At 43.2% G+C, this 24,379-nt stretch overlaps 1 protein-coding gene and 1 pseudogene across 3 annotated transcripts in view; both read left to right on the forward strand.

Moving 5' to 3' along the window:
- Nucleotides 1-24,379, forward strand: part of LOC138567295 (extracellular matrix protein 2-like) — a 510,028-nt gene that overhangs the window by 286,704 nt on the left and 198,945 nt on the right. For all 3 annotated transcript variants that reach the window (XM_069645351.1, XM_069645350.1, XM_069645352.1), the window contains one exon: nucleotides 7,746-8,072. In XM_069645351.1, coding sequence (XP_069501452.1) covers nucleotides 7,746-8,072 — 327 coding nt within the window. The remainder of the gene's footprint in view (nucleotides 1-7,745; nucleotides 8,073-24,379) is intronic.
- On the forward strand, nucleotides 427-640 carry LOC138568213 (U2 spliceosomal RNA; annotated as a pseudogene).

Here is a 24,379-nt window from a genome sequence, read left to right on the forward strand (position 1 = left end):
GAGGAATGGTGGTCGATGGTAGGAGAAGGGGATCCTGGGGAGGTTTAGGTTTGAGCAGGAAGAGTGCTTGTGTAGGACAAGTTCTTATGGGGTGGGGGGCGTCGGTCTATCTGACGGGGGGAGGGTATCCTAGGGAAGCTTGTGTAGGGAATGGGAGTGTAGGATAAGCTGGAGAGGTGATGTGGGGGAGGTGGATAGGGGGATAGCTGAGGTTCAGTGAAGGGTAGGGTTGGTTGAGGAGGGGTAGTTTTGGGAGGGCTTACAGGGGAGGAAAATAGTGAGTGGACTGGGTTGGGAGTTGAAGGGAAGGGCAGGATGGTATAAGGGAGCGGAGCGGGATGGGATCGAGATGGGAGAAGTGGTGAGGACTGATGAGACGTTATCCTGTGGTGGATGTGGCCTCTGTGTTTAGAAAGGTGTGCGGATATCGCTTCTCAGCCTTTTGGCTAAGATCAAGTGTAGTATCTGGTCTTATCAGTTTAAAGTATCTGGTCTTATCAGTTTAATATCTGATATGTCCTCTATCTGGGGACTATACATTAAATTGATTGTTGGATCGTGGATATGGAGTGGGAGCTTGCTCTGTCCACTCCGCGCATCGACCTGGTGTTGCAGTACCTCCAGAACTGGTGAACAAAAAAAAAACTAAAAAGAAAGGTGTTTGTGTTGCAATGGTGCGTATTTGACTGTTGGAGGGGCTATCGATGGCGATGTGTTTTCCAAGGCGTCCCGAGCTGCACTTAGGAATGGGAAGTGAGAGTGAAGGTGAGGGGGAGGAGGATGTAAGAGTGAGAGTGAAGGAGTGCAGGGAAGGTTGGGGCAGGTAAAGGTGAGAGGTGTGTTTGTTGGGTGGCCTGGGGAGTTGGGAGGGCAGAAGGGGGAGAGCTGTCTGGTTTCTGGAACACCATAGTGCCCTTCTGACCTTGGAGCTGCTAGACATGGCAGAAAGAAACTGCCTGGGATGGCTCTGCTAGGCACACCATGTGTAAAGATGTTTAGGACTGTGGGCAGGTTGGTTGTAGAATGTCTCAGAAGGCGATATACCCTTGATAATAAAATTGAACAAAATGGGCAATGTCTTGAAAAAGATTAGATGACCACATCAAGCGAAGATGATGCAAGAAGGTGCACAGTGCTGTCTATGAAGGCTTGTCTCACACCGAGGTGGGAGATCTTTGTCACTTCTCAAATGCAAATGCAATACTTAGCCAAATAAAAGACATAGCCTAAGGCAAACAGTTGTTTTGCTGTTATGTGGAAAAAGTAATAGTAACAGTCCGAGCTGATACTCATTGTAGTTGAACTCTTTTTTTTTTAAAGAAAAGCCACATCCACTTCAAGCAAAGGATTTGCAGGCTGCCCCAACAACGCCAGACAAAACCACAGGCCCCAGATACATAATAGTATAAATTGGAAAACTCACTGGAGGGTCTGCTCTTTGTTTAATGTAATATTTCTTCTGCCATCGCAGACATCAGCGTACTAAACGGCCAATGAACAGTTAGCATGTGGACGATTTTACATCTGCTTTCAAAACGATTAAAGTGCCTTGTTGTTGAGGTCCAGCTATTTCTGTATTTCATAATTGTGACATTTTAAGCAGGTACTGTAAGGATAATCGCCATTACAATCGGCGGCCCACAATGCTCTGACCACACAGCCTCAAAAACTCTGCATATTTAATATCTTTGCTTACCATGATATTTCCATGTTATTTTCAAGATTTCTAATTTTAAATATGAGGTCTGTTTGTTTGTTTGTTTGTTTATTTATTTATTGTGTGCGCCGGACCCAAAGGTATCAGGGCGCAGGTGAAAAGAGTACGTGCAGCTTAGTTACAGATGTTACAGTGCAAAAGGTAAGAGCAGTTTCCTCGGAGTTACAGGATGAGGGTCAAAGCAGTATATACAGCAGTAGGGGAATGCTTGTGAATACAACATGTCATTATTAACAAACATTTACATATTAGCATATCTATATCAAAGTATAATACATACAAGTAAAGGCAGTGTTAGTGCAGTAGGAGTGTGTGTAGGTTGCATATCTTTCTCTATAAGCCATTTGATTGTGTTTGTTCTGAATTTGATAAACAGTTGGCCAGATCTGAGTGTTTGTGGTAGGGAGTTCCACAGTTCTGCTGCTCTAACTGGTCTAACTGGTCTTTCAGTACGTACATATAGTGCAGCCGCAACCCTCAAATGGCAGACCTGCTTATATTTTCTATTAAAGGAAGTCACAACTCTGTCTTTTGAACGGGCCTTGCATCGCCCCACATCCCCCCATTCTCCACCCTGGACCATATCTGGCCCCCTCATGGTGAGGCCAGCCACTCAGTTTGCAGGCTACCTTGCTAGAGACACAGCTTTAGCAGTGCCTGAACTCTTTGCCAGTTTCAAGAACATCTCCGACATGCTGCTGTGCACAGCCATGCTCTTTGAGAATTCCCAGAGATGTGGGAATTTGCGGGTGCAGAATCGCTACTGAGTGCAAAAGCAGCTTGCAAAGTTTGTTGGCACCCAATAGAAATTGCTGTATTTCTCTGCTGAGGCAGGATTGTTGATAATCTAAACAGCCACCAAATGATCACACATACATACTGGGTTTAATTGGCCGATTAGGTGGAAGAACAGTCCACAGAATTGCGCAACATTGTGCTAGTGTGTGAAACGTTTTTTGAGACATTGGGGGACAATGTTGTATATCAATGCCCTGTGTTGATGATAGTTACAAATAATGTTATGTTATGTTAACTGAATTTATTGAGTGCACCCATAGGCATCATGGCGATGATCGCGTGCAAGGGGAGTAATATGTCAAAGTACTCTAGAATAAAAAGATTTTCAGTGACCGGCGGTATGTAAGGTGATCAGCTGTCCCCCGTAAAACAAGAGGAAGGGCGTTCCAGACTTTAGCGGCCACCACAGAGAAAGCACGCCCAACCGTGCGCAATCGTCTGCGGGGGACAACTATAAGAAGAGCCGACTGGGAGCGGAGAGCAAGTAGGCACACCATGCAAGAATTTCTCCTGGAAGTACTCTGCCCCCAGGCCATAAAAGGCACCGTGGACAATACACATGGATTTAAAAAGAATCCAGTTTTCAATGGTGAGCCAGTGAAGCTGCCCTAATAATATCAGACGTTATGCCTCAGGGCACACCAAATTCACACATATGCCCCAGATTAGCTCCTCCCTTTGCCACTGCATACTTCTACATGTTTTATCTTTAGGTGTGATTTTTAAAAGACACAAAAGAGGTCTTGAATAATAATAAGACGTTACAGGAGCAACTATAACATCTTTAATAGCCATGTTTCTATTGATGATAATTGTCACTTTCATACTTATTTTATTTTTAAGGTGTTTCATTCATAAACTTTAGAAAAATATTGCTATATTGCCCATGCTCTTTCAATATCTTCAGTTCTCTGAAATCTCACATAATGTCCAGGAAAACTTGGCAATTCTTCGCGGATGAAGCCTACGGCACATGCAGAGATCACTCGATGCACTTTGGTTCCAAGTCTGCTGTGAATCCACCAGTATATGCTCTATGTATCTCAAGACAGTATCGTGTGTTGTGAGGTCATGCATTGCTCATGTGATCAAGGAGCTATATACAATGGATGAAGCTTGTAGCAAATTCTGTAAAGTAGTAGCTATGAGACATTTTAATTTTGCAGGCCATATATCCTTTCCTATGCTGCCCCCCAGCATTGCATACCCCAAGGAGTGATCAGCTTGGGAGTGCGATCTGGGGCAACAGGACAATGAACAATGTGTAGGGCCAACATGCTCACTTGGGGCTGTTTTTTCATCAAAAGATGCCCCTTCGATGACTTAGTTCAGTATGCAGCCACAACGCTTGACCATTTTACATGAACCAAGTGCAATAAAAAGCCACATTACATGGCAGCGTTTTACTAAAATATCCACATTCAGCACTACTGAAAGAGATTCTTTGAAAATGAATGATTTTACATGTGTGTGTGTGCCACTATTTCAATGTACACTGTCCAGATTTGAATCTCACAATCAAAACCTTGGGAATACCCACCAAAAATGTGAGATGAATAAACATTGACACATAGACATATTAAAGTCAGATATATTCATATTATGTGCCAGGATGGATGGATGGAAGGGTGCCAAGTGCCACACATGTATGAGGGTATGGGCTATTACTATCAAACATGCTCCTGTGTGAAAGAATACAGCCACTTGGGCTGATGAAAGTACAAAAGTGTTTGTAAATGTTTTTAATAGTGTTTTAATTTATGTATTTATTATTTATTTGTATGTATTTGGGTTTTAACATGTTGACAGTGAGCTTTTAATAATGTATTTGAGATGTGTATTTTGCTGTTCTTTTCTTTCCATTCTTTGGTTCGATTATTAATTGTCTTCTATGTTTGGATTCTATCTGATATATTGCGGTATTTAAGGATGTATATTTTTTTTTTGTAAAGGTTTTTTGTAAACCAAGTACAAATAAATAAAAATAAAAAAAAATAGTGCAATGCTATAATCATTGGTGGGTTACTCGTATGCAAACAGTGCCCCTTTCTTCATGCATCAATGCCATCAGCATACGAAGAATGGAACTCGTAAGACCTGCACTGTGCTGGGGGAATCTTATTGGGAGAGTTGGGCCCTACAAGTGGATATCTCCTGGCAACTGCTGTTGTCCGGTAATGTGGGCATCAGTTCACTCCGCTGGCATTTCCACCAAGTGGACACATCGTCCATACTGCTTGCTTTGTGAAATTCATCTTCAGTGTTGCTAGGTGTTTACTTGGTCCTCCATTTCTTCATCAGTGCTCTCTGGTTCAAACATAAATGCGTGCAAACCATCCGTCATTTATTATTTATTTATTTTATTTTTATTCAAACATTTAGAAAGCGCGCATAACCCAGAGGTATCTAGGCGCTTGAACTTAAGAATTTGGTAACATACATGTAGTTCATCTTACAAGGTAATGCACAAGGTGTGTAAATTACAGTGATCGTCCCAGACATACGTTACATGCTATTACATTACATTCATTTTCCAGATTTTAATTTGTTGTGAAGGCTACAAACATTAGCTCAATTCTGCAAGTTGGTATCGACGTTGACTCTGAGCTAAATGAGTTTGAGAGACTTTCAGGAGAGTCTTGCTTGAAGAGCAACGTTTTTAGGTCTCTACGGAATGACCACCATAGGGGTGTGGCATTCCACAAAGATACATTTTAAAGAGGCTGGGTAAAAAAAATGTAACAGTGGTCATGATCATGTGCTTTTGCGCATGTGACCATATTAGTGTTTTATAGTATGTAAAGATGTTTTATCCAAATACTAAATTCCCCAAATACATCAGACAAAACTTCAAGGATACACATAAACAATAACGAGAGTCAGTAATGTGGATGTGATATTGCTTTGTTTTACATGTTGGTGCAAATTTGCTTTCCCCAAATTCTCCTCGTTATCCGCTCGTTCACTTTGTCCATGGAGGAGTTTGCGTTGAAACTCAGTAATAATTTGGGCCCCATCACAAGTCTGGTGGTAACCCTTAAATGCGGTGGTAGCGCTATTACCGCCGCATTTAATGGTCTGCCAGAACATGGCCTTGGCGGATTTCCCCCCAGCTAAGAGCTGGGGGGGAAATCCAAGGCAAATTTGGCGATTTTCAGAGCTATTACCGCCGGCGGGAAATCCGCTGGTAATAGCGCACATTTTCCCCATTGGGCCCAATGGGGAATGAGGAATTCCCGAATGGGCCCAATGGGTAATGGGCACTAACCGTTCAGGCAAACCCGTGATCCAGCGCAAATCGCGCCGGGGGGTTTGGGGGTAGGGCTAATAGCGCTGGCATTACCGCCCAATTCGTGATGAGGCCTAAAGTGTTAACATTTTGTTGCAAGATTAAGATGCTGTGTTGATTTTCCGAGGTGTTCACTGGTTGTGCTTGCGTTTATTGTGCGTGTGGCTCCCCTCTCAGATTCCTCCTTCCTTCTCCGGGTGTCCTCCTGGACCCGCAGATGCTGTGGGACCTGGTTCCTGCGTAGGTTCTCATTAGGTGGTAACTGGTAAGTGACGGGACCTATGGAACGTTCTGGATCATTGACATGCAGGATTTCACAGGAAGCCGCATACATATGTATGAAACGCTACAAAAAAAGATCTAGCACTTACATTAACTTTTTCTCTCTGCGTTAAAAGCTAAATTTCAAATCCCAGCACTTCGCATAAAATGTGAACTTATTCTTGGGTAAACAGAGTGATGGATCCAGGATTAATAGCAGTAAGCCAGGGTTTGCACAAAGGGAACCTGGGTCAATTGTGCACTCAGCTGAAATAACAATGCTGCAAACAGTAAACGACCTCTCATTTAGTTGCTGAGGGAAGGGTAAAGCACCTCACCTGAAGTTTTGTGGGTGGGGATTTTTCATGAATGCCTTGGAGTGCAGTCCTTGGCCTCAACATAAGCGCTCATTCTCTCCTTTAACGTCAAAGCGAATCCCATTGAGTTTTCCCTCTCAACACACATCAGAACCCTACTAATGTGAAGGACGACAGACTGCAGAAATGTCAGTGCTTTTCTTGTGGCGTCATGCAGATTCTTACTGTGTATGTGATATATGTACTAACTCATGTTGTATTGCTATCAATGTGTTATTGTCAAAGAGGATTGTAAAAGTAGTGAGTACACCAAGTTTATTACGCTATGGCTTTGATGACAGAAGTGAAAAAAATGTACAATAGTAATGATTAAAAGGGGGGTTTCATTGGTAATTCCTAGCAACCTAAGGTAACTTTGCGCATACCCTGTGATGGATGGGGTCTTAATGGTAGTTTTCGTAGTTTGCATATCGGATACATCCCAAATGAAATCAATCCGGGTCCTCTTTGGTGTTATGGGTTTCCTGGACGCCAAAATGAAATTACTGGTGCATCTGAGCACAATAGAGAAACAATACAAAACAGACGGACACACATTTTCTCTTATTACTAATCCATAATATTGGGCCTCATTACGTGTCTGGCGGGAACCGTGATGGTAAAACCGGCAGGTAGCCGCCGGACCCGTAAACAGTTACCCACACCTGGCTTGCCGGTAACACCGGGGTATTACAACCCCGGCAGCCGGAAAGGCAGGCGCCGGTAGTATGTTGTTCCCCATTCCCATAGGGTCCAACAACCTGAAAGAATGCTGGCGAGTGGTCACTAGCTAAATGATGTAGGTGGTCTTGGCTTTGTCTTTCAGTTGTGAATAACTTGTAGCTTTGCCCATGAGGATCAAGAGTTGAGGCACATTGAGCGGCTCCACGTAGCGCGCAGCAGGTTTCTCAGAGTGTAGGGCAAACCACTGAGGAGATTTCCAGGTTGTAGCAAGGGTGGAATCTAGAGTTACTTATTTGTCATTGAGAAATTGGGGACCCTCATGAAATGTATATAACGTAAGGCTGACCAATTGGGGATTATATTCATAGTGAAAAGCCACTGGGACAAAAGGCTTCATTACATTGTGTGATTTAACCGTAGCCACTACTATTTAAACCCAACCAAAACCCTAACAGAGCCCTTATCTAAAATCTAAAACTGGGCAAACCCCAGTCCCAAATGTAATATAGATTTGACTCTAACTCTAATCCAATCCTAACCTGAGGCCCTAACCTGAGGTTGGTGCAACATATGCATACTGTAAAATAGTTTTTCTTGCCATATTGCAATACGAGATTGTTCTTTGATCTGTCTTTTTTAGGAAGCTGGAGTCTCTGGATCTGTCCTACAACCGGCTTGTGCATGTCCCCTCTTTCCTGCCCAGAGGCCTGCGGCAGCTCACCTTGCACCACAACCAGATCGAGCGCATCCCCGGCTACGTCTTTGCCCACATGAAGCCAGGTCTGGAGTTCCTGCACCTGTCGCATAACCACCTGCGGGACGACGGCATCCACGCTACCTCCTTTCTGGGCCTGTACAAGTCACTGGCTGAGCTGCTGCTGGACAATAACCACCTGCATTCCGTGCCCAGGGGGCTCTTGAACCTGAAGGCCCTTCAGGTGCTCCGCCTGAGCTTCAACAAGATCAGGTGCGTGAAAATGTCAACAGAGGGAGCCCCCCTCTCCACTGTACAGGCTGATATGCCCCTGAACCAGTCCTCTGTATGGAGAGACAATATAGCTGGTGTCCTGCAGGCTTCCCTCCCATATACATCATGCAATCATAGGCTTTGATTCGCCTCCTAAATGACAAAAAGGGGCCCCGTTGACCTCATGGCTCTTCCCATCAATTTCTGTCCCTGTTTGATGTGGTGATATGTGTGATCTGCGTGAATTCCTGTCTTGCGGTGTCAGATATGGCGATAGGCTACCTCTAGTGGCCCGGCCCATCAATGGAGTGTGGTGGTATGTGTTAGTGTGGTCAGGTCAGGTTTCAGGAGGTAGGAGGAGGGGTGATGCTCACTGTTAGAAATCCTGTGGTGCTAATTTGTTGCAAGATTGCAAAATGGTTGACATTTGGTGCACACATATAATATGCAAACGGCGTTAATATAATATTGCATGCAGAATTTCATAGCTAATCTGCATAATATAGTAGGCTGTCCTTTATCAGCATGGTAATGGTGCAGTCGCGTTGCAGTGTGCGGTTTGCTGTATCAATTGCTAGTGCAAAGTTAGTGGCTGACTATGTTGTGTTGCTATCACATCTAAAGTGGAGTTGCATTGCAGTTGAAATATCTGGCGGTGTCAGTGGGTAGTCGGAAAGGAGGCCCCGCCCAATTGACAACAAATCATGGGCCCATAGTTTGTGCTCTGGCAAAGCATGACCGACATAGCATGACATGTCTAAAACTGCATAATATAGCCTAACAAGGCATAACATGTTTTAGCAAGGCATAACCTGGCATAGCAAGGCACAATGTGATCTCCTCCCCACACTCCTACAGTTACACTGGTCTTTGCAGACAACATCCCTTTTCCTTTCATTTTGCCACTATGAAACTCGTGTTTCTCTCTCACTGTCTCTCTCTTTGTCTCTCTTTTTCTCTGTGTCTTTCTTTTGCTTTGTCTTGCTCTATCTCTTCTCCCTGACTCTCTCTTGCTCTCTCTCATGGATACAATGTAAACAGTATGTAAAGGTCAGTGTACACATAAGCAGAGGCGCCGCCTGGTCTTTATTGAGCTTTCTAAGATTTAGCACTTAAGTGATTGCCTAGCGATCAGGGCTGGGCCAGATTCTCTGGCCATTTATACTAGAAACTTGACCCTGTGTCTCCTACAGGGTGAAAGCACTCAGCGTGTGCTCTATGCAAGATCACACTCCTCTCACACAGAACACACTGCCTCAGACCAAAGGACCATTCTCTTTTCCATTATGCCCAAACTAACCTGGTGTTGCAGCAGTTCCCTAATTTAATGTTTTTGTAGGGTGGCAGCAGAACCTTGGATGCAAATGGTTGTGTAGCTTGTAAACTCAGCTAAGAATGTCAAGTGTGACTCCAGTGAGCCAAAGTTTAATGAAAGGCTCTGCCCAGTTGGCAGTGAGAGCAGGGGAGAGGGAAAAGCACAGAGGCCTGCTGCAGGTGTGGAATGGGCCTATCCACAACACTCAGATCTCCTATTTCTGACATCTTTCTGCCATAGATCATTGGAAGACCCTGCTTAAGAGGAAGGGGATGGCTTTGCAGCACTACAGGTTGTCCCCAGAAATGTGAAAGAAGCCCTGGGTCCAGTCAAAAGCTCAGGCAGTCACAGGCAAGCTGCTGTATGTCCTGAGTTCCATGATTTTGCTGAATCCATGCTGGAGGTTCTTCACAAGGGTGTCAGCGAGATGCAAAGCAGGAAAGATGAAAGATGGAGGATATCTTCCATCTATGGAAATACTAACTGAGAATGACCTTATGCAAACCATTCCAACCTCATTCCACTGTAAAAAGACCTGTCTAGCTGGAACTGTTAAACTTCCACTTCTGCTGAAGTCAACAAGCAGCCCAATGCTAATTGTAACCTTAATCTGCCTGTTTTGCTAGGTGTAGATTGAGTCTATAAGCACTGCTTGCTGGAACTCCACATGCCAACCCCAATCAAGGCAATCTCCACTATGAAACCACCTACACAGCCCACCAACAGGCTCCAGTAAGGAGCTGAGACCCAGGAGAATGCCCCTCTCCCCCCTTGTGACAGCTTGAAGAATGGGGCAGGATTCCTTAAGCCCAAGTCTGTACTGGGAGGTACCCCGAGAAACAATGAAGAATGGCGTGCAGCCCCTTAAACTTTAGACTGCACTGGTAGGTACCTGATGTATGAAGGGTACAGGACCATTACATCCAGGAGTATAAGCATTCTGGATATTGCTTGCCACGAGAAACTCAGACTTAGTAAGAACTGGGAGAACCGGTTTTCTTTTTACAGACACTCCTGAGCCTCCCTGTCTTTTAAGTTGTTCTGAAGCACTGCCCACCCCTTTGAGAATATTCATCTTGACAACTTTCGTTTATTCAACAGCCTTACTGTTTATTATTTTTCCCCAATATATACCAGATCCCTAATAAACCTAAAACGTTTCATGTGGGCCTATACTGATCCCTATCACCTATATGCCATATGATGACAGAAGTGTGATTCACTGGTCTAAAACAGAGTAGGCCACCCACCATCACCTTACATTCAAACCAGCTCAGGAATTTCAACCCTATGTTACAGGGAGTGTAAAGGCGGCAGCAACCCTAAGAGCTCCTTGTAGTATCCAACACACTCTAAGTTCTCGTGGGTCACCCTGTCCTGGGGATTTTCTGTGCCGACGAACCGTACAATAATGATCTGACTGCAGATGGATGTGACCTCTGAACCAGGCCAAGGGAGGACCCACCAAAGGCCAGAATTGTGGTTAACCAACGTAACTCCTAAGACTCACCAAAAAGTAAAATCTTTGAATTTGTTTCTGCCTACAATTACTGGGTAGCCAAAAGACAGGTAGCATTGCTTAAACATAAAGCCATGTTCACATCTCAGCAGGGGTCTTTCACTATTACCAGCATCCTAGGTTGGACTTTGTATTAAGATGACCTGTGCTATACAACCGACCACATGGGAACTTAGTAGCCCTGCTCTGGAACAATTCAAAGCAACCCCTCTAAAGCAGTCAAGACATTGCCATCACCCACTTCTCATGTACAAATGTGCAGTTTACAGAAGGTTCCAGGAAACCCCATGAATACAGGAAACGCGAAGGCAGTGATTAGGTGCCCAAAAGCAGTAAAATGCCGGTAAATTCAGTTCAATATTCGGAATCCAATCCACTAACACAAATAACAAACTGTTATGATGTTCTTTACCTGGGGACATTGTTTGTATAGGAGGCTATGCCATGGAATGTCCATCGCCTCAGATTCTGGTGAGGTCACCGAACCTGTATGTGTCATGTTGTTCTGAAAGTTCTATAGTTGCCAGTTGGAATTACCTTTTGGAGAAGAGGGGTCCTCCGTTGTTGCAGGGGGTATTTCTCTCCTGTATCCTAATAAATACTTACCTTGAAGACTTACCTGTGTCCAGAGCGTCTTCACAAAACAAACTTACATAAAAAACATTCACATTCAAATCATCATAAAACTCTCTAAAACTGCATTACTAAACTAAACCACATCCTGCAAAAAAAGCTGGGTCATTACAGTTGAAAATCACAGACATAGCGTCGGTGCATGTCCTTATTTGATGTCTTGTAAAGATCGGCCTTAGCCATTTGTGCCTCAGGGCCAACAGATTTGTACAGTTTAACATTATGTTTGATTTTGATTTTGATTTTGAAAATGTCTTACGCTCACCAAACAGACTTAACTGCATTTGGGCGTAGATGGTAACTATCCATCTGGATAGTTATGTGAACTCCATCTTCATCGCTATCCGACCCCAAGTGCATTTTCTATTAGTATGTAACCAGGGCATACAGGCCTTGAGGGGTAATACGTTTAACCAAACCATCAACAGAATGCACCTAGCCTCTGGTGCATTGACGTTCTGGACCACACCCGAGTACAGTCTGTACCATTTCAGTGATGGAAGGTTACCAGTGGAGCTCTGAGTACTGGGTGTTTCAATTTCTTTTGCTCTACCTTTGAGCAACCACTTACACCTACTTCCCTTTTGACAAACTTGAGATTTCTGTCACTGCTCCAATCCTCCTACTTTCAAATCGGGCTAACAACTTCCCAAGCCACAAATACCGGTTTGAGGCCTAAGGCCTGCCATTTTGTAAGCACGCATACTACGTTCCTTGTGCTGCATGCTTGACTGCATTCGTTAATTGTGGTTGTCAGCTACTTTGCTTGTAAAAAACAAGCACAGATATTTAAATTTGTGAACTTGTTCTAGTTTTTTGTTCTCTTAGACCCGACTGTATCTTGGGCCCATTTTGCCGAACACCATGATCTTTGACTTATCCGGGTTCAATTTCAGGCCTTCGTTGGACAGATGTTGTTCACTGAACCCCAGCCTTTTTTGTAGCCTTCCTGAAGTCAGGTCCATTAGGACCATATCATCCACAAAGAGGAGAATGCCTATTTCTGCTCCACGTAGGGCTGGCAGAGTAAGCCTGGTATTTGCCTTGTGCCGGAGGAAGTCAGAAATAAAAAGCGTAAATAATAAAGGGGCCAGCAGCAGCCCTGTTTTATGCCTCTTTTGGTTGGAAAGTCCTTAGTGTATTCCCCATAGGTGCAACAGACCACCCCTACCGTATCCATTTATAGTATCCTGATTAAAAATAAGAGATCTGGCTGTACACCTAACCTAGCTAACTTGTCCCACAGTGTCCTGTGGTCACCAGAATCTAATGCCTTGGACAGGCCCAGGAAGGCCGCAAACACTTGACTGGCTCACGTCCTCGTATATGTTTCCCCAATGCTGTTAAGCAGAAAAAACTGGTTTATTGTTGAAAAGCCTTTCCTGAAACCTCTCTGGGTGTCTGGGACTATGCTATTCACTTCAGCCCAGTCCTCCAATCTTATAGCCAAGCAATTGGTGATGATTTTACTTGAGGCGTCTAGCATGGCAATAGGCCGATAACATTGAGGATCCCTTGATGATCCTTTCTTAACAATAAGAACAGTTAAACTTGTATTCCATGATGATAAGCCCCTGCCAGACTTTGCTACTGTATTAAAATGTTGACCTAGCACGGGTAAACACCAGTCCGGAAACCATCTGATGAGGATGAGGGCTATCCCGTCGGGCCCTGGCGCTTTCCCACTCTTCATTTGCCAAATGCATTTTAAAATCTCTTCTTGCCTGATCCCTCCTGAGATACTATTTGTTCTCCTGATAGTGCCCCTGCTGAGATTGTTGACCTCGATTGAACATAGGACCAACAAGTGCCTTAACCACACCTCAGGATGGATGCAATTTAGATTTCCATTTCCACTCTCCTCACCACCTCTGGCCACCAGCTACCAGAACATGTCTGCATTGTTCTCCTTAGCCTTGTCTAGCAAATCCCATTGTAATCTCAGGAGCTCCTGTTTCAGTGCCAAGGATGAGTGTATTCATCCTTTTTACATAGACTTCAATAATAGCCTGGCACTTAAGATGTTACTTTTGAGCAGACTTTTATACTTTTCATTTATTGAAAATAGAATCCCTGAGTTTAGTGACCCTTTTGCGACTTCCGTGGCTAAGTGCCACTTTGCACGTCTGCGCTCAGTGTCGTACTACTGAGCGTCCCTTTTACCTTTTTCCTTTAGGGTCCTTAATTCTCTGGTTCAGTCAGCACATTCTTTAGGACAGCAGAACACATACGTGTGCCAAGGGTGACTATTACCTACAGGGTAGTACTATTGAGAATTTGTAAACACATTTTTTTAATGCTAGCATCCTCCAGAATCCTAACAACAGATGCTGGCAAGAGACCTGAAGGGGTACTACACGATAGGCCTTTGCAGGCATTCAAACCTAACCCTGCTCCCATCTGTGAATCTCAGGCATCACCCTGATATTAGCCCCGGCTTCTAGGAGAACAACAACAGGGAGGTTACTGTTATGAGAGCAGGAGGTACGCTGCAGGCAGAAAGCCCACCATAGGACCTGGAAATCATTTCAACACCACCATCTCCACCATTAGAGATATTACAGGTGTATCCTATATGTAGTGCTGAGCTACCAGAGGGGGGATGGGGAGAGGCTGAGAAACCCCTAGAATGACAGGCCACCAAGACATCTGACTTAAGGCTGCACTGGGAGCTTTGGCTTGCTAAACCTCAAGGCGAATCTGGCAGCATCACGCTCGGGTCTTAAACTAAATGGTAAGCCCCAAAACGTGACCAGGAGCTGGGGCCAAATGGAAAATGCAAAAAAGGTTCTCCTTCCTAATCTTAAATTCAGCACAATTAAGTTACATTTACTTATCAGTAAATATATAACAAATTCCCAACCGATATATATTATATTAAAATATGATTCAATATTTGAGATAAGAAAATAATTATTTATTTTAATTTAATAAGAAAAAATGTTTAAAAAACAGGAAAACAGGACAACTACGAGAAGAAAGAAAAAAGTGCATCAGAAAATTATTACATTTCATGAAAAACAGACAATCAATACAACAATCTTAATAATGATCTATTTCATGGAGCGGATACATAGGGTCACATCAAACAACAAGTCCATGAATATGAACACTTGTGATTCTGCAAGCTATTTTATTTGATCTAACTAAACTTATCTAACTAGGCACTCAACAAGTCTGTCAACCTATAGATTGTTTTGGCGTGCATGAAAATGTCAAACACCTTCATCAGGACCAATGGATACAGGGAGCGTAAAACTATAATAATTCTAGCAAACTATAAATCTCCTGTAGTCTCTGAATTGACTAAAATGCCTTAACCAAAGAGCGTATGCCTTTTCCCTGCTCAGTGTAGGATCTAAAAGTAAGAGTGCAAAACTGTTATCAGTTTAGGGACCAAAATGTCTCCTCAAAAAGTAGAGGCACATTACATTAAACAAACCACTTGTGATACTACTCACTCATATAAGGGTCAGAGGTATCCTAATGGTTCAGTAAATGCTCCAAAGACACTTGCATTTCACAAAGTTCTTGATTGTGAGCTTCCTGCGGCCAATATTCTAGTGAAAGACTCGGGAGGATAGCTCAGGGGCAACGTGCTCGCCTAGGAAGCAAGATGACACGGAGCAACACAGGTTTGATCCCTGGGTCCGTGCTTAGAAACCTATGGGTATTAAGCGCGTTATAAATAACCTATCATCATCAAGACTGATTTGAAGTGAATAATTATTGAAAGTAAGGGAAATATTCAAACTAAATGGTGTAACTCACCCCTGCTCATGTCAAATGAAAGGAATAGGTGGCTAGAAAACTAGGGCCTTGAGGGATAGGGGTGTGGTAAGAGGCCTAGTGAATACCTTGTCAAAACCTTACGTTGGCCTCCACTCTCCTCGCAACTCTGTTCCTTATTTGAAGGCCATTTTCATTGCAGCACAGCTTGCAGGGTCCGTCAACAGACTCCAGCCCATCACTTAGAGCCATGAGGGGACTTTCCCTCATCAAAGGTAGAAGGCGGCCATGGGACCTCTTATGGTGGAGACTGTACTGGGAGGTATTGTGACTCTTTAAGCCTGCGACTGTACCAGAAGGCATCTGGAGGATTAAGAAAGAATGGTGCAAGACCCTTAATGTTGAGACTAAAAGAATATGGAATCCGTATAAAAAATTGAGAAAAAAAGCAATGGTAGATTTGCTCTCATTTGAACATTTTTACCAGATCTACCACACTGTAGAATTGTAGCGAAGAAGGTGAGCGGGGGAGTCCCCCGCAACCTTGTTCGTTACAATGGCATCGGGGATTGTGGGGGTGTCTCCCGCTCCATCAAAAATAAAGTTTTTAATAAAAAGGACTCTGCATTGCTGGTATCCATGAATGCTAGTGAAGAGAACCAGGGTCGCAGAGGCATCACAGAGTCGGCGGCACACAGCGACGTGTGCTGCCAAAAGGTAAGTAAGAGGATGGTGGGGCTCGTTACAAGAAATGTCCTGGGGAGAGGAAACCGAAAGTCATTTTCACTCAAATTACTTTTGTGTTTTTTCGCCATCAGACATTTCTGATTCGGTTAAATCAGAGACAACCTAAGAATATTGGAAAAATGTGTTAGCCTTCCAGGAGAAATGTGGACACAGTCTTACTGTGGAGAACTTGCTCTCTTTATTTGAACACTCTTTTCCCTCCAATTGAACACTGTATTTTCAGTTTCCCTAAGTGCTTCTCACATCCTGGAGAATACCCATCTTGACAACCTTAGCTTAATTGAACACATTCTTTTAATTATTTTCCCTAATCTGTGGCAGATCCCTTATAAACCTTAGTTTGTTTATAAAACGTTTGATGACGGCCTGGTGCCTGTATTCTACGTGACAATAGACATAGGTAACATGTTTCATATCCAAGATTCTTGGAATACAAAGCATATACCTCAGTGTGAGCAGCAAAGCATTCATGGAATGGGGAATTTTTATTTTATATAAGTATAATATGGAGTGTCAAAGGATGCAGGAGTCTCAAGATTACTGCAAGATCATCCTTGCACGCAAGGAAGAATTTCTCATCCAGAGAATTGCCACTACCTGAACAGACCCAGGAGCTGCTCTAGACAATCCAAGGCTTTCTCAAGGCAACGCCTTCCATCGCCCAGCCCTTTCATCAACTCTTAAATAAGCATAGAAACATTTTGTGAAGAAGGGCTTCATTCATTGACTACCATGGATGGTTATCACAAGTGCCCTTCATCAGGATGGGCCCTTAGACTGAGGAATTGGCTAAAGCATATTCCTATTCCTCTGTTATCCAAAATGTGATGACTATAGTGAATAGTTTCTGAGCCGGGGCATTGGAAATGTCAAGGAAGTGTGTATAAAATGGATATAGACATATGATCCACATCACCATGCATGCAAAGGCTCTGTCTTTCTGCTGCAGTCACATGCATCCATCACACAACTCTATTCACTCTCTCTTTTAATGTAAGGCAAAACGTTCGAAGGTTGTCTGTGCTGAGGGATGGAGTTTAATGGTGTAGTTCCTCCACTGAAGATCATCAGAGTTGGACAGCAAGACTAAACAAACCTACTCTTTAAATTTGAGAGTGATGCTTTTTTTCCTGTCGTGGTGAAGGACACTAGAAAAGCCCACTTGTTCAGTTTTTCTTGGTGGATAACCAGGAACATATTGTTCGAGATCACATTCTTGGCAGGCTTTGCCTACGAGAAATCTCGATGGACGGAAAAAAGGGGCACATCCAACAATACATACGATAAACTTCTGCTGGTGCTGTCTTGTTGCGTAGCAGGATTTACGTTTCCTATAAACACATTTTATTGGAAAATACAACTGGAAAGTTTTAATATTGTTTACCTCCAGATTCATCCTCCTTGTGGAACTGGTTTTCCAAAAGGATCACTCTGTCTACTGAATTGGCAAAGATATCCAGCCACAAGCTGAATAGAAGCATGCCCAGTTCTTTCCCTGGTACATGAATTGTCAAAGACTTTCAAACAATGTTGCGGTCCATTGTTGCAGATGACCTGGGGTTAAAATGAACACCAAATCCCCAAATCCTTGCAGAGTTCTGTCGGAAATGTAAACAGACGCTCAAAAAAGGGCCACTTCTCTTGAAATGGGAATTGTTACTCAATCAAAAGCATTATTATTCAAATGGTCACAGCGGTTTCTAAGGGCTTCCTGGATACATTTCAGACCTCAGTAAAATATTCTCTAATGGATTGTCTATGTCTGATGGGTTAAGTTGGAATAAAATGAACTCCTTAAAGGCATGGTCTAGTAAAAGATTTTATTGTCCCAACGGGTCGGCCATGTTTTTTTAAGCCTAAGTGGCTCGATTTTAGAAAACTTTCCTATGGACCTTACCTGAGTTTTCGTCCATTAAACGCACGCGAAAACAAGCACCAGGGAGCTGCCATTTTCTGATAATCCTATCTTTTCCCCGATCGCCCTGGCTGACCTGCTTTTGCGGCACTAAATCAATTCCCCCGCCCCTGAGCCTGACATTATCAAAACATTCATATTCCCCGCCTCTCCCCGTGACGTTACTGTGCTGCGTAGGCAAACGCGCCCAGTCGTCTTCTACGCGACTTCACACAGAACCCGGAAACCAACACAGATCAACTCACAACACAGCGTGCCACAATTCGGAATATGAAACTGTACTTTAAAATGAAACAGCAACACGGTACATTTGGTAAAGTACATTTATTTGACATTAAATGTTTAGAGAATATTCTGCAATTGACATATGAACTCCGGAAGCCATTTATTTTCTTTTATCTGTATCCGCAACAACTGTTCCGTTTCATCTTGAGTCACGCGCTGTTCCTTTATGGTACACAGGGTGTTCATTTTCGTAAAAGGAATCACTTTGGAAGCACGGTGAACCGCAAGGCTGTTCCATCAACTAGGCACTAGTCCATCCTAAAGGTTGATATGTTGCTTCTAGCCACTAGTACAGCATAAGGGCATGTGGGCCGTTGGCGATCGCCCCATAATATGGTGATCGTGCTCCAGTTGTTGACACGAAGCTGCAGGTGTCTGCTGAAGAATCCATCCGCCGGTGTCTCAGACAGATGGCAGTGGCCGTAAGGGATCAAATACCTGTTATGAAAACAAAAAAATGATAATTAGTCTCGCTAGCCGAACTTCATTAATATTACTCATTTTATTTATTACGGCCGATCAGAAACTATTTGCTTGCAAGGGTAGTTCAATGGAGTATGTTCGTCTCTAAAATCAATGCGAAAAGTAACGAGATAAAACGAGGCCAACACACAATAATAAACGACAGTCTACATGCGTGAGGAATGATATGATATATGATATGGCATTTGTAACGCGCCTATACTCAAGTGTTACTAGGCGTGACGAGGCAGGTGGGGAACAAGGGCAGACAGACAACGATCCTACTAGGCCAGGTGTCTTTCTGATCGCGCATGGGGATGGGCTGTACAAGGTTAGTTGAATACAAATTAAATAATAGGGCCAGCTGGTGGCAAGTGCAAGGTAAATGCCGGGAGAAGGGGCTGAAGGATACAGAGACAGTCCCGTAGTGCAGTGAAAAGTGGCTGGGCCATGGAGCGAGATCGGTGAGACCAGTGGACCTGCATGCCCATGTGCCCACTACGAACAGTTTTACTTGCTTTTCCTAGCTCTTCATTCATTCATTTATTCATGCATCCATTCATTAAATCTTCATTCCGGTATAAAAGCGTGTAAAGATTTACTTACATTATATTTGAAATTTCCATTGTGTCTCTTCGTAATGCAGTCTGTAAAACGGACCGTGCTCTTAACAATGATTTTTCGTATACTGACCTAAAACTGAAACTCGGTCTAGTTTCTGAATTTTCTGCCTTATCGTCTCTTACGTTATTGCGCACTCCCTTCAAATGTAGTTCTTTCGGCATGGTCCCTGTCTCAAGGTCAAAAAACAATAGACCCTTATACTTCCAGTGCGACTTGTGGGCCTCATCTGGGCGCTGTCCTTCGCATTCTTTATTTGCAACATCACGTAGTATAGGCATCTATGAGAACTTGAAGTTTAGAATCCGTCTATGTAGTGCGCCTCAATGTGCAAATGCGAACTGGCTTCTCTCCCAAATGCCACGGCCCGCTTGGCTGGTGCGTTCTAAGTGCCCCAATTTTGTCCCCGTTGTCTGCGAGCTTTGCAGCCCAAATTGAGACATTTAATTTTTGGCGGAAGGTCAGGCAAAGTATAAAGTACCACAGGAGTTGAGTTAAAAGTGAGATTTATTGTTTGTTTGTTTGTTTTATTATTTGCAATACGCAAGCCTCCCCTCCGTTAACAGTGCGCAGCATTTACATTTACATGAGATGAGACATGAGAAAAATATATACATACACATATGTGAGGTGAATAGAGAGAATTCAAAGATGACACCCAGCTTGTTCGCCACCCATGATGGTGAAGTTAGGGGTTAGGTTTACAGGTACACTGTACAATAACATTTATTTACAAAAAGACAATCGTATTGCAATTATTTAAACCGGGATTTGTACTTCACAATGAGCTGTGCATTGGGTGGGCATGGCACAGTCGCAATGTTCGGTGGCAATGGATCCCTGCTCTGCACAGAAACGTCCAAAATTCCATATCTGTGCTTCTCTAACACAGCAACAATAAGGCCTTTCACAAAGTCGAACTGCATTTCATCATAGACTGGTTTGATCACCCATTGCTTACTTCGTTTTGAAAACACCTTAGTGTATCGAGGCATCCTTACTTTACCCCTAGTCCTAGATTGTTCACGTCCGACATTGCTGTTATGGGCCAAGACCGCTAGTAGAGTGCGATGTTTCATGCCCCGAAAGCCAAAATGCAAGCGCTTTGGCCTGTACTTTAGGCACATATTGTGGAACACCTCCAAATCTCCTGTGTGACAGAATTCTGTCAGTCCTCTCAAATCTCTTGATAGAGTTTTGTCAAAAACAATCTTCTCAATGGCTTTGTGTGTCGGTGAAGATGGAATCAACCACTTCTTCTTCCGTGCCTCCTCTGGGGACAAAGGGCCATGTTCACATTGGTGGAAATGTTCATTTGCCGTCCAGCGGTGAACGTTGGTACAGTGGTGCATCAGTGACCGCCATTTTTCAAGTAATATTTCCACTGACCCCTCACAAGTTTTTGAGCTCCACCAAAGATGGTTGGTGATAGAATGTGACCACTGCAAAATACTTTCAAAACCTTTTTTTTTCCTGCAGCCGAGATTTTCTTACTGATTGATTTAGCAAGATGCCATACGTCAAATTGATGTTTAATATCTGGGAACTGCTCTCTCATTGTCTTGGCAATTGAAACGTGTCTATCCGTGGCTATGAGGTCGATGTGCATTCCCCTCGATTGTAGATATTCCACTGATTTTATAAAACCTAGTTTCTCCTTGGCCACTGACGATGTACATTGTGTTACCTGCACGACCACCGAACTCACAATTTTCTTACTATCCATGTCCTGAAAGTGGTAGGTGCAGTACTTGGCAGAAAATCCAGGGCTGTCGCACTGTCCATCGCTGGCTAGCCTGAATCGTTTGCCTTCGAATGTACTTGCTAGAGACAATTGTTCAATTTTCCAAGCATCACTAATGGCCGGAAACAGATAATCACGTTGGTATGTGTAGTACAGCGCTTTAGAAATTAAATGGAGTCCCACAAACTGAAAGAAAGCCTCTAACTTTCTAAAACTGGAGCCACTAAAAAGTGATGCAGCTGCACACAGTAGATTGCCTGCTGGCATTTTCCCCAGCATTGGTTGTGCAGACCATGAGAACCTATGATTTAATCTACAGGCGGCATTTATTTTGACGTTACTGCCTTTTATATGACGAGTCACATTAATCAATGGCTTCCCACATACTTTCCCTATAATGGAACGCACACATTTCAGCATACTTATAATTTCCATCAAACAACTGTCGAATACAATGTATTTGCTCTCTTTCATTAGACTGTCATCCTGCGTCAACGTTGTTTCGGCCTTTGACGTTGTGGAGATTTCAACACATTTGAAAGTAATATCGCTGATATCAAGTTGTGATGCGTCTATGGATGCTGCGGCTGGTTCATTCACTGTCATTTCAACATCTATTACTTCAACATTGATGGGAGAACACAACAATGTCGACAGGTTTTTTGGTGGCAAATTTTTGTCGGGTGTAGATTGTGTAAATTGATCTGCAACTACTTCAGAGCTATCTTCAATACATTCAATAACATCTTCTTGTGGTGGTGCGGTCTCACTGTAGCTATGGTCCAATGCAACTTTGCTGTAGTCTCCAAACACAGTTAATTCATGTTCTGGCCATTGGACATGAGCATCTCGAGCCTGAACACGCCTCGCCTGAATTAATAGTTCCTCCATAGTGTACACGGTCTGGCAAGCCACATCTCTCATTCGCTTCACTGTCTGTGTGTGTATAGTTCTGACACCCACGGGTAACTGGAGGAGAGATTGGAAAAGGGATGTTCAGTTTAAACACAAGATGGAGTGTAGTAGAATTGACTGGAAAAAACATAAAATAGTCCCCAGCACAAACATTTTTTTAAAGTTATGAACTGTTTGTAACTAACCTTTTTTTGTTTTTTTTTCTTTGCAACTTTTTTGACTCGACCTTCAACATCTGCACGCTGTAGCTCCGATTCGTTTCCGCATGTCCTCCCTTCCTCTTGCACTGCAAGGACTATATTTTCTGTATCCGCATAGACAGCACGGAATGAGGCTCCATCGTCTCCCTGAAACATAGTACTTTCATTACTATGTATCAAAATATTGTTAGCATAAAACACACGTGAGGACGAACACACAGGTACATCTCAATAGCCAAATACGATTTAAACATTGTGTGCAACAATCAAAGGACAAGTATTCGACCAGTGATGATCTATTTCGATGGAACTGTCAGTATCCATACCTCTGGCTCTGCATGGACTGCCATGAATGGTTGTATTGGAGAGGAGGCATCCGCATCTCCCTGAAACACAGTACTTGCATTAGTATGCTTTTCAATATTGGAAACACAACACACACTTGGGGTCGACGGCACAGGTACATATAAAGAGATAACCGCAAATGATGCATTGTCCAAAAGAATCAAGGAAAATCCAAATATGATCACATTTCATCGACTTATTTCAACGATTCCTTCACATCTGCATCATCTAAATGAGATGTTGTGATTGTGGTGGAAGCTCCGTCGTCTCCCTGAAACACAGCACTTGGATTAGTATGGTTTTCAATATTAGAAACATAACACACACTTGGGGTCGAACGCACAGGTACATATAAAGAGATAACCGCGAAAGATGCATTGTCCAAAAGAATCAAGGAAAATCCAAATATGATCACATTTCATCGACTTATTTCAACGATTCCTTTACATCTGCATCATCTAAATAAGATGTTGTGATTGTGGTGGAAGCTCCGTCGTCTCCCTGAAACACAGCACTTGCGTTAATAGGGAAGAAAGTATAGCAAATGGAATCACGTTATATGATCACGCATGATGGAGCTGTCATTATCCATACCTCGTGCTGCTGAAGAATATCTAGGGATGTTGCAAATGTAGTGCGCACTTCCGAAAGCTGTTGCGCCGATTCGTATACGTGAATGTCAGGCTCTGCATCAAGTGCAGGGGTTGACGCTCCATCAACTGCCTGAAACATAGTACTTGCATTAGTGAGGATTACAATTGTGAAAACATAACATACACCTGGGGTCGACAGCACAGGTACATATCAACGGCTAACCACGAATGAAACATTGTGTAGAACAATCAAACGACAAGAATTCCAGCTCTGATGATGACGCTCGATGGAGCTGTCAGTATCCATACCTCCTGCTGGTGAGGAACATCTAGAAACGTTGTAGATGTGGCGGACGCTTCAGCATCTCCCTGAAAGACAGTACTTGCATTAGTATGGATAACACTAATTATAACTGAAAACAAACACCAGTGGACGATAACTAAGGTGTATATTAATTGGAAAGCAGCAACCAAACATTCAGTAAAATAATTACACGATAGAATAAAACTATTACTTGACATGCATAAAACAAGTATGTAGCGGATTAGCCTAGTAAGATTACCTGATACGCGCTAGAAGTGGTTGATAACTGCGACCACGTCAAGGATGTAGAATGTTCTTGCTTCAGATTCAAGGGATAGTCAAGAAGTTGTAAAGGTCAATTAATGATTGATAATGAAATGCCAATATTAAAAATAGCCATGTAAGCCGACATAATACTTGAAAAATGCTCAATACAGCACAGTGTCCCCATATATATATACATTGCGTTTGTGGGTTATGAAATCGAAAAAGAATATATTGATATTGATAAATGTCACTATTCAAAAAACTATACACTCATATCAATATCGAAATTATTACAAGGGATAGAACACCTACAATATCTATTAATCCATTCGGCTACACACTACCGCAAGGCCTAAAGCTAAATCCGGACACTTGACTCACCGGTGGCGGAATGTGGACGAATAGAGTGGGAATAGCGTTTTCGCGCAATTTCCGTGTCGTTCGCCGTTTATTCTTCTTTGTTACCCAAGAAGTTGTGTACATGTCCAAGGAAAAGTGCCGGCTGCAGATGCGGTATCGATCACCCCTCTTGTCCTCTAAGACTTGTTGGACTCTACTTTCCAGCTCATCCAGTGGATATCCGCAATGTCTGACCCATTCTCTTATTCGATCAACAGTTTTCGGGAATACATGCATTGTAGTTCCTTCAGATTTCGCATGGGTCTTCGAAGGGCAACCGCTAATCGAACAGGCAGGCATTGTTGATAAATCTG

The sequence above is a fragment of the Ambystoma mexicanum genome, chromosome 2p (assembly GCF_040938575.1).
Source record: "Ambystoma mexicanum isolate Mex_15411 chromosome 2p, UKY_AmexF1_1, whole genome shotgun sequence".
Classification (NCBI taxonomy): Eukaryota; Metazoa; Chordata; class Amphibia; order Caudata; family Ambystomatidae; genus Ambystoma; species Ambystoma mexicanum.